At 38.2% G+C, this 9,709-nt stretch overlaps 4 protein-coding genes across 4 annotated transcripts in view; 1 reads left to right on the top strand and 3 right to left on the bottom strand.

Moving 5' to 3' along the window:
* Positions 1-2,042, bottom strand: part of LOC101291696 (haloalkane dehalogenase-like) — a 2,741-nt gene extending 699 nt beyond the window's left edge. Inside the window, exons 1-10 of the mRNA XM_004292277.1 lie at positions 1,890-2,042; positions 1,740-1,794; positions 1,586-1,641; positions 1,379-1,479; positions 1,138-1,207; positions 862-931; positions 651-707; positions 445-512; positions 271-351; positions 80-158 (exon numbers count right to left, since the gene is read on the bottom strand). Coding sequence (XP_004292325.1) covers positions 80-158; positions 271-351; positions 445-512; positions 651-707; positions 862-931; positions 1,138-1,207; positions 1,379-1,479; positions 1,586-1,641; positions 1,740-1,794; positions 1,890-2,042 — 790 coding nt within the window. The remainder of the gene's footprint in view (positions 1-79; positions 159-270; positions 352-444; positions 513-650; positions 708-861; positions 932-1,137; positions 1,208-1,378; positions 1,480-1,585; positions 1,642-1,739; positions 1,795-1,889) is intronic.
* Positions 2,043-2,866: 824 nt separating this feature from the next.
* Positions 2,867-5,821, top strand: LOC101291775 (putative rRNA methyltransferase YqxC-like). Its single transcript, XM_004290068.1, has 9 exons — positions 2,867-2,989; positions 3,094-3,175; positions 3,278-3,357; positions 3,478-3,580; positions 3,696-3,852; positions 4,077-4,205; positions 4,406-4,492; positions 5,091-5,135; positions 5,482-5,821. The coding sequence occupies exons 1-9, from the start codon at positions 2,884-2,886 to the stop codon at positions 5,641-5,643; spliced, it is 951 nt and encodes a 316-aa protein (XP_004290116.1). The 5' UTR covers positions 2,867-2,883; the 3' UTR covers positions 5,644-5,821.
* LOC101291480 (ubiquitin-like-conjugating enzyme ATG10-like) lies at positions 5,822-6,935 on the bottom strand. Its single transcript, XM_004290067.1, has 4 exons — positions 6,608-6,935; positions 6,426-6,525; positions 6,233-6,330; positions 5,822-6,098 (listed from the first exon to the last, which is right to left on the bottom strand). The coding sequence occupies exons 1-4, from the start codon at positions 6,866-6,868 to the stop codon at positions 5,895-5,897; spliced, it is 663 nt and encodes a 220-aa protein (XP_004290115.1). The 5' UTR covers positions 6,869-6,935; the 3' UTR covers positions 5,822-5,894.
* A 169-nt stretch (positions 6,936-7,104) lies between these two features.
* On the bottom strand, positions 7,105-9,510 carry LOC101291191 (rhodanese-like domain-containing protein 4A, chloroplastic-like). Its single transcript, XM_004290066.1, has 4 exons — positions 8,803-9,510; positions 8,555-8,657; positions 7,751-7,999; positions 7,105-7,442 (listed from the first exon to the last, which is right to left on the bottom strand). The coding sequence occupies exons 1-4, from the start codon at positions 9,411-9,413 to the stop codon at positions 7,389-7,391; spliced, it is 1,017 nt and encodes a 338-aa protein (XP_004290114.1). The 5' UTR covers positions 9,414-9,510; the 3' UTR covers positions 7,105-7,388.
* Positions 9,511-9,709: the final 199 nt, after the last annotated feature.

Below are 9,709 nucleotides of genomic sequence, written 5' to 3'. Positions count from 1 at the left end.
ATGCAAGCACAGAAATGCACACAGATTTTAAGCTAACAAACATGTCAGATCAATTGGGGAGTTATACTACAACTTCATACCTGAGAGAAGATTTCACCTAACAAAAAATTGCTGAATACGGACAAGGTTGAAGGAAGGTTTGCATGCTTTGCTGTTAGCTATAATAAAGATGAGGATAATAAGGATCTTATAGATTACTCAAAACAATGGAACAGATTTGAAAGAAAATATATATAGAAAACGAATGGAACAATTCTGGAGAGTACATACAGGGGGATTTAAGAGTATTATGTTGTCAATCTTTTCCTGATGAATGCTGGCATATTTAACAGCTGCCGGTGCAAAGTAACCCTATGAAGCACATGAAAAATCGAAAGTTCTTTTCAGTTTCGTATCATGCAAAAATAAATGTGACTCTTGCTAATACTGCAGAAAATAAGATACCTGCACAACGAGTGAGACCTTTCCAACAGCAACTTCATTGATAAAAGACTCCAACGATGTTACATACTCTGCAAGCCGTGACAGAACTTGACATAAACAAGAGTTTTGTTTTCTTGGACATCAGTTCTCAAAATACTTTTAGTAACAGATACTAACAATAAGCTTCTATGTGCTCTCTTTATGAGTCTAACACTAAAAGAAATTACCATTGAGAGTGTAGTCAAAGCCATACTTGGGTTGAGGTTTATCTGAAAATCCAAAGCCTGGAATTGTGGGGAAACAGGCAAGAACGTTTCAAGCTTAGCATACTTTACTCAGTTAAATGAGAGATGCATTGTGTCATGAAACAATAAACAAATGCTATAAAACTACGAATGTCAACTACAGTTGAGGACAAAGCTAAAGCTACGATCTTACCTAACCAATCAAAAGCAATGGCATGATAGGCTTTAGAAAGTATTGGAAGAACCTTGCGGTAAGAGTAAGCCTGATGACAACATCAGTGTGAGCAAACTCAAGATGAATAAACAAGCAAGTCTACTCACATTTTAATTGGAAGTTTCAAGCAGCATAAGAGATGATGTGTGTCGACTTAACTGAAGTGAATCATTCAGATACATAAAAAAGATCACATATATGCATGGTAGAAGAATACTAGGACCGACAGAAACTAAGAGGCTATGACTCACTCACCTGAGAAGGTAAGCCATGAATCAGTATAACTGAAGGATTGTCAGCACTTCCGGATTCAACGCAGAACCATCTATTGCACAAAATCAGATATATAGAGCATGTTTCAATTGGTAAACCCTGCAAATAGTACAAACTCATTGTCTGCATGACTCATATACTACAAAAGTATAACCCCACACTATCCTTCATTGCTTCAAACATGTCAACCACTAGTCCTCTAAAGCTAAATGTACACATTTACCTGAAGACATCAGCAGCTGCCTGAGAATCAGCACCCATTGCAAGTCCAAAGATTGGATCTTTCGCCTTCTCACCGGAACCAAGAGAAGTATAAGCTTTCACCTAAAATATGATTACAAAAAACAACAGCCACATGACCCAAATTAAATTTGGTCTAAATTCCTTTCAAATGGGTGGTTACTTTAAAAAGAAAAGAAATTGGACTCACTATCTTCCCTTGCTTGAACCATTCATCAGAAGGGCTTGGTTCACCTGAATACTTTCCTGTTCAAAACACACCCACTTCCTAAGTTACTAAAATTGAAAAACTTGCAAATACCAGTTATGAAGTTAAAAGAGATATTGGAGAAGAGAATGTGCACCTCCACTGAAAGAAAAGCCATCACCCGCTTGATAATCAGCGTCTATGTAATAATCCTGCAAACAGAAGTAAGGTAACAAAACCATCAATATGAAAATGAGTGAATTAGTTTGTGTAATTCTGAATCTCTGATCAAATAAAGAAGCATTACATCATCGCCAAAGGAGCTGCAACTGAGATTGAGAGGCTTCTTTTGGCCCCTGCCGTTACCAACAAGAGAAATGGATGCAGGAATAGGATTGTGGAGGAAGAATTGAAGTTTATGAGTGTAACAAAGAGAAGGGGTGTTGGCTTGGGCAGCCATGGTTGTTATGGTGCTCTGTAAACTGTAATAACGGTAGTGAGGCGGGAGTGAGGGATTTTAACCGTTGGTTGCAACATGAAGTACGGTCAGCTTTTGGGGATAGAGATTTTCTGGTCCTCATCCTCTGCCTCACACCCTACACATATTTTGCTTGGTATGCTTTATAGTATAAACTAGGGTATAAACTATAAATGCCAAGGAGAAGTATATGCTATATATTCCCAGCAAGATTAAATATTGGCTACCAAGTCCAAGTTTTTAATCATGCTCTTATAGAACTGAACTTGGTTGAGGATGTTACAAACTTACAATTGTAGGCCATCATACTTCTCATATAGCAAATGTGGTTATTGGTGAAGCTCTTTGCGCTTCCATTACTTGCATCAGTCTTTATCAAGTAAGGGATTAATTTGGTTTTCTAAAACTTACTCATAGAACCAGTAAATGTAAACTATATCTAACCAATAAAGGTTTTACAGTGCATTTAGTAGACTTAGTTCGATACATAGATAATAGAGAGTGGTCTTAAAGACTCTAACTAGTCTCTACTAATGCATGAACTCATGAAGCCACTTTATATACTGGTTAGACTATTCTTGTACCATACATGACCTTTTTAATCGACCTAACGTCATTAGCTACTCGAAAATTTATTTTTCTCCGTGATATGGTGGATGAGATAACAAGTGAATATCACCCTCCTAATTTGTTATTTATTAGTGTTTGTGTTTGGACTAGTGATAAATGCTGAAGCCCAATCCTACTCGACCCAACCCAAACCACAAAGTTGAAGTTCTCAAAGAGGCACAACCCGAGATACAGAGCAGGCAGAAACACAGAGATGGCATTTCAGGTTCTGAAATTTCCAACTCACATCATCTCGCGCCGTTTTGCCAGAACTTCAGGCTTCCATTTCCTATCCGAATTCAACTCCCATAAGCTTCCTGGTACTTCCCTCTTTCTCCAGCCTATTGTTTATATTCGAATTCTTTCTGGGCAACCCTTTGTTTTGGTTCTAACAATTAAAATCTTTATTCTTTAAAATGTTCAGCAACATGGGTTGGAGTGCCAATGCATTGTCCATGTAGAAGCTTTGCTTCTGTGAAGTTTTCAAAGGATCAAGCACCAAAGAAGTGAGCTTTTATGTCCCTCTCAATATGTTTAGTGTTTGATTGGTTGTTCTAGAAGCCCATTTATAAGTATTCACTGTTGTGTTTGGTTAATGACATTTTTAGGAAGAAGAGATTGGATGAAGTGTGCCTTGAAAGATATGAACAATATAGCCGAACTTATGTACAGTCATGGATCTTACAAGGTTAGCTTTACAATTGAATTACAAAACCCACATTCGAATGTGATACTCCAATGCATTATATTGTATAAAAGCTGCTGTATGATGTAGTTAACTTAGTTGGTTTCATGTTTGGTTGTGTAGGGAAAGTATTGGTGGATGGGAAGGTGGTCAACAAAGCCGGTACTCCAGTATCGGATAAATCTGTTGTTAAGATTATGGCTGAAGTCCCCAAATATGTATGTAGGTGATTACTTCACTTTAACAAACCTATCTACACTTTTTGCCAAAGAATTCATTTTGTGCAGGAACTTTGGTGAGACCTGTCATGCTAATTTGTCCTTCTGTTTTTGTCTATCCAGAGCAGGACATAAGTTAGAAGCTGCCATTGAACAGCTAGGTATCGATGTTTCTGGCAAAGTAGCTCTTGATTCAGGGTTGTCAACCGGTGGATTTACTGACTGTTTGCTTCAGTATGGTGCATTGTTTGTTTATGGAGTTGATGTAGGATACGGACAGGTAACACCCTTATTTGTTGGTAAATGATGTGTTATTACCTATAGGTCTGAGTACACTCTATCAGCAGAGTTATTATCTTACTGAAAAGTTTCATGAGTACAAAACATGCAGTGGACATGGCATTCCCCCATTAGGTTTCAATTCTCTTCTTTGTCATGGTTATTTCTCTAAAGATCGGTTCAGGATCATGGGATCCTTTTGCTTATGGATGCTGCCTTCATTAGGTAGCGGAAAAAATTCGAACGGATGAACGTGTGAGTGTGATAGAACGGACAAATTTAAGACACCTTCCTGGACTCCCGCAAAAAGTTGATGTGGTGACTTTGGATCTGTCATTCATCTCTATTCTATTGGTAAGCTGTCAAGTGCTAGTAAAATTGCGATTGCATTGATTCTTTTAATCTCTTTTATTTTCTTTGAGGTTTGATTCCAAGGATCTTATGGTTTCCTAAATCCAAAGAAACCTGTCTTATCTGTGATGTATAGTTATCCTTTCTCTCTAATATGCATATGAGTCTTACTTGGGTTGTGGATTCCCATAATATGCAAGCAGGTCATGCCCGCTGTAGTCAACATGATGAAAGAAGAGGCAACACTAGTCACCCTCGTTAAACCTCAGTTTGAAGCTCGCAGATCACAAGTAAGATAATTATTTTACATCAACTTCTAGTTATCTTTCAAAGCTTCATGTTAGTTTTTGCCCAATACATTTTTGAGCAGACACAGGACGTATAGAGGAGAAATCAATATAGGAAAAGAATTACCTTAGTTCTCAATGCTAGAAACCTAAAAAACGTCAACAGTAACTGCGTTCTTGTTTGCCTTGAGGATCCCTTCTTTACCAAGAATTATGCAAGATTTACCATAACTTCTGGATAATTCCATGGTGATAAGATCCTGTGCATGTGACCATTCTGTATAAGATGCTAGCTCTGATGAAACAATTTGTTCTCTTTATGCAAAGTCTTGTGTAGAACTTAGGAGTAAGTCTACACTGATCAAATTCTCTGATCCTTATTCTGCCAATTTGTGGAAAAAAAAAAAATTGTATATAATTTGCAAATAATTGGTGAACTCTTCATTCTGCCCAAGATACAATTTGGCTTTCAATATTTTTGAAAAACTCGGAATGTTCTAAAAAAAATATTTCAAGTTCAACCTCATGATGATAAGAAAAAAAAACTTATTAGCTAGAAAAGTTCACTCGTTGTGTACTCAGTAGTTTATTTTCATTGCAGGTAGGGAGTGGCGGCATTGTAAGAGATCCATTAGTTCATCAAGAAGTAAGCATTTCTTCTCCTTGTTATAGATTTCTTTCAGGCTTTCAGCCTCAGTTTGGGAGAACAGTAATTTATTTTCACCCATTTGTTAAGATTAGGGAATGTACTGTTATTTAGCCCTAATTTACCCTTTATTATTTATTCCTAACGCATGCCTCTTGGTGTCTCTCTGATTCACTAATTGCAATTTTAATAGCTTAATGATAATGCTACAAAATTATTAAGTTGAAAACACATGAATGGAATACAGCATGATATTGGTCGAGTGAATAACTCCTCTTTTTGTTATTTGCTGGGCACGTGGAATGAAATTATGAAATACGGCCTGATATCGATTAACTTTGTTTAGGTTCTTGAGAGGATCATCAAAGGGGTAGAGAATTTTGGATTTAGCAGCGAAGGATGGATCAAATCTCCACTCAAGGGTGCTGAGGGAAATACAGAATTTCTAGTTCACTTTACTCGAACAAGTGAGAAAAGTGCAGACAAACTAGAATGTACTACTGCATAACAGAATCGGTTAATTTGCCCTGATTATGATTCTGCAACCAAAGAGTGCCATGAAACTGAGGATGCAGGAACAGTATCATCAGCCAGATGTTATTACTTGTAATTCATTGGCTTGTTTTTAAAACCCTCTGTAAAACTGTATTGGCTGAGTTTGTCAAATAGATCTCATTTTTGGTAGTAACAAATATGCTTAAACTTCTAAGACTGATTTGATGAGTCTTTAGCCATCAACTCCTATTCATAGAATATATTTCAACTTTTATGATGATTCAACATTTCAAAAGGAATTCTAAGACCAACTACTTGACCAACAACTGAGAGCCATGACACCAAGTATTGCTCAACTGCTACTCCTCTTTCAGCCAGAGATTCATCACCAAGAAAAAGCAGCTTCATCCACTCACTAGTCCCACATGGATGCAGCTTGTACCATGGCCTATTCAAGTGCGGATGCTCCTGCAGTTACCATAATCCAGGCATTCCATTAAGCATTCAAAGCTCCAAAACAAAATCTTTCATCACATATGATTCTTTAACTAGTAAATTTCACTGCACAGACAAGATGAGCAACAACAGAGATACTGATGTACCTCCTGAGTTATGAATGTCCATTTCGATTCCAGTAACACCTTCGATGAGCATACAGGTAAGTCTTTTTCAATCTCATCCCATCCCAAAGGTTGTCCATCTACACATCAGTCGCAAAATTCAACATATTACATGTGCTATAGTACAAAATCTACAAAATAAAATGTGACAGTGGCAAGAAAAAGATCAACATACCAATGTAGTACCCACGAAAATACAGGACAGGAACTCGATACGAATCGCTGTATATTATATGGAAATCATAGTAACACACCTGAGAACCACTACTCTCAACCTTGCAGATAGAAAAGAACAAACTGATAAATGCAGAATGATTGATATAATCTGCATTGAGCAAAACAAGTTAAACAACTTACAAGAGTGGCATCATCAACAGGCTCAAGCTCTTCTTCATCTACAGCTTTCTCCTCATGTTCCTTGTTTGATCCAACAGGGCATATCTTCTCCAATGACAAGTAGCCCTGCTCTTGTGAGAGACGAGAAGGTTGTTTAAGACAAGGAAACCACGTCCATGGAGGCAAGGCAGGGTTGTATTGCTTCCAGTTCTCTGCCAAAGCACGTGCTGCAACCTGGAAGTCGCGTGACGAAAGGGTTCCATCCCATGACGAAACTTCCATTGTTGAATTCGAGCTAACTGGGTTTCTGGGTTAGATGGTTATTAAGGCGAGCTGATCGATCTGGGTAGCTATTGTAGAGGGTCAAGGTTTTTTTTTGGGTTTATTTTAGAATTCGATGGAATGTGATGTTATATCAAGTCCAGTCCCAAATACGACATGTCGCTTCTGTTGTCTTTCCCTTGCCTCACTATAATACTTGGCCTAAAAGACAGTATATACATATGGATGGTAAAACTGCCCTGGACTACAGTATAAAGAACTCGGAATGGTTTCGGCACAAAATTCTCTGCAGTGATCCTCATTTAGTACTCCGGAAAGTATTGGCTAAGACAACCAGGTTACATTAGTTACAAGAATTGTACAATAGATGAACACTCACTTTGCTGTCACTAAAAAGATTGATACAAAAGCACTCGCTTCTCAATACCCTCGGCTTAATCTAACAAACATGGAGCTAGTTATTGTAAAATATTGTTAAGAATGTGCTTTCACCCACTTCTGAGAAATTCCACTCACAGCATCAACTTCGTGGCTTCGATGGAGTTGGGGAAGACGGTGGTTTCAAATCAGGGTACTGCATCCAAAAGCAAAAATAGAAGAATTAAACTAACAAACAGGCAATGTAAATTGCTACAAAAAAGCATGAAATAAACATGCTGAAAGGTAGACATGGTTTATAGTTACATGTCTTTAACATGCATAAAATAATTTATCTTGAGTCTGTTGACACATATAGCCTCATAAAAGTATTGCAAGTTCGCAATTAGTTCATGCAAGTAATTTGAGATGATAATATTATTATAATTCAAAACCATGCCATTTTGCAGATCAAGGAATTTACTGTAATGAATTGATTGAATTCTGAGAGAGAAGCAATCATACATTTGGGTAGGGAGAAGAGGATCTAGAGCCATCTTTCACTAGTGACACAGCCTCCGTGGACTTGGTTATATGTCCATTGTCGATCTTTTGTTTTTCTGCTACGGCAACATTTCCCGGAGAAGATGCAGCATTATTGGCATCTTCTTTTCGCTGACCAACTCCACCATTTGTCCCAGATTCTTTTGAATTTTTAACCTTCTTCTTAGGGTACATATGCATAGAAGGTGGCAAAAGAGTTTCCTGTGATTCCTGAGAATGAAAAAGACAGAATAAACACGAAACCTAAGCTCTCTGTAAAGCAAAAACTGTTCCACAATACTATAATCCTTCAGCCTCAGAAATCTTCTATGTACTAACTGAATAGTCCTTGAAACAGCCTAGAAGAAAATAAACCTCACACAAATCATTTCACCAAACAACTTGCAAATCTTACTTTAGTTGGGCCATTGGAAGTAAACATAGGAATTAGCAGAGCTCAAAATTCAGCAAGAATTAAGTCAGATCATTCAAATGCTGAATATATGTGTAATGCTTGCACTTTTATGCTGCTGGTCCACTAAGGAAAGGGGATAATGTGCCTCAACATAGAATTATGCAGTTCTTTACACAAAAAGGCTCAATGCTAATGTTTCACATCCAATCAATATATTACAACCAAATAATCGAATCATATACTTCTCATTGTGCACAAGCATTATAACAGAATGTAGAACGCAGTGAATTCCCCAAGGACAACAGCCTTAGACAAGTAATCGCAGACAACACCCAAAATGTAGCAACCACAAGATACGGAAAGAAACTTACCAACCACCCTTTGGTGCCTCCAACCCCTCCCTTGATCGCATAAGTCTCTTTGAAACCGTTCTTGACTAGTAACTCGGCCACTTTGATGGAAATACCATCAAAACTACCTTACAACAACAGAAATTGATACTGAGATTACACATACATCTAAACTAAACAAAACCAAACCAATGCCATATACATATTTCAACCAATTGTTCCTCTTTCGAACAACACGAAGCTAGCAAGAGCAAAATGTTTACACTTACTTCCCCAAAACACAGACGACAGTGTTCCCCGGGTCTCCAAACTTCTGCAAAACCTTCTTCACAAACCCATCTTCATCATTCTCATCAAACCGAACCTGAACAGCATCCTTATTCACAATCCTCAAGTTGGGAGACTTCAAGTACTTCAAACTCTTCTCGTCTCTAATATCCAACAACTGAACAGCCGGGTCCTCTTTGAGTTTCCGGAACGCATTAAAAACAGAAATGAACTTATATTTTCTAGAGTAATATTCAACTACAGGTACACCAACCAACCAAACAAACGTACAACCCGCAACGAAAAACGGGTACTTGTTGAAGAACTCATCAACTGAGCCAAGGATCGACTCCAAGTTGATTTTGTCCGCGACTTGCTCGGAAGCGAAAGAAGGGGAGGTAATGGTGGTGGTGGCAATGAGGTTGGTGAGGAGGAAGGAGAGGTGGGTTCTTGGTTGGAGGAGGTTTTTGAGGGCGGGGAAATGAGGGTGGTGAGAGGTGAGTGATTGGGAAGTGAGGATGGAGGTTTTGGGAAGAGAGATTGGTTTGTGGGTTTTGAGGTGGGTTTGGAGAGGTGGAGAAGAACAGGAGAGGACCATGGAAAGAGAGTCCATGGGAGAGTGGAGGGAAGCGAGGGAGGGAGAAAGGGAGAGGGGATAAGGCCAAGATGGGAAAGGACGATGGTCATTGATTGGTCGGGTATGGATAGTACTGTATAAACTATCCGTCACCGTAATGGTGCAACCCGTTTGTATATTTTGAGAGGGTGAGGTAAAAATGTAAAATCATGTTTCAGTTTTTACGGTACAAAAGGGGGTAAGTTTTTATTGGGGCTAACTGTAAAAATGTATTGAGAATTTTAGACTAATGTTCTATAACCTAAAAGCTAAAGCATAGCATTTTCCGTCTA

This window comes from Fragaria vesca, linkage group LG2 (assembly GCF_000184155.1).
Source record: "Fragaria vesca subsp. vesca linkage group LG2, FraVesHawaii_1.0, whole genome shotgun sequence".
Lineage (NCBI taxonomy): Eukaryota > Viridiplantae > Streptophyta > Magnoliopsida > Rosales > Rosaceae > Fragaria > Fragaria vesca.
This window is presented reverse-complemented; position numbering and strand designations above follow the sequence as displayed.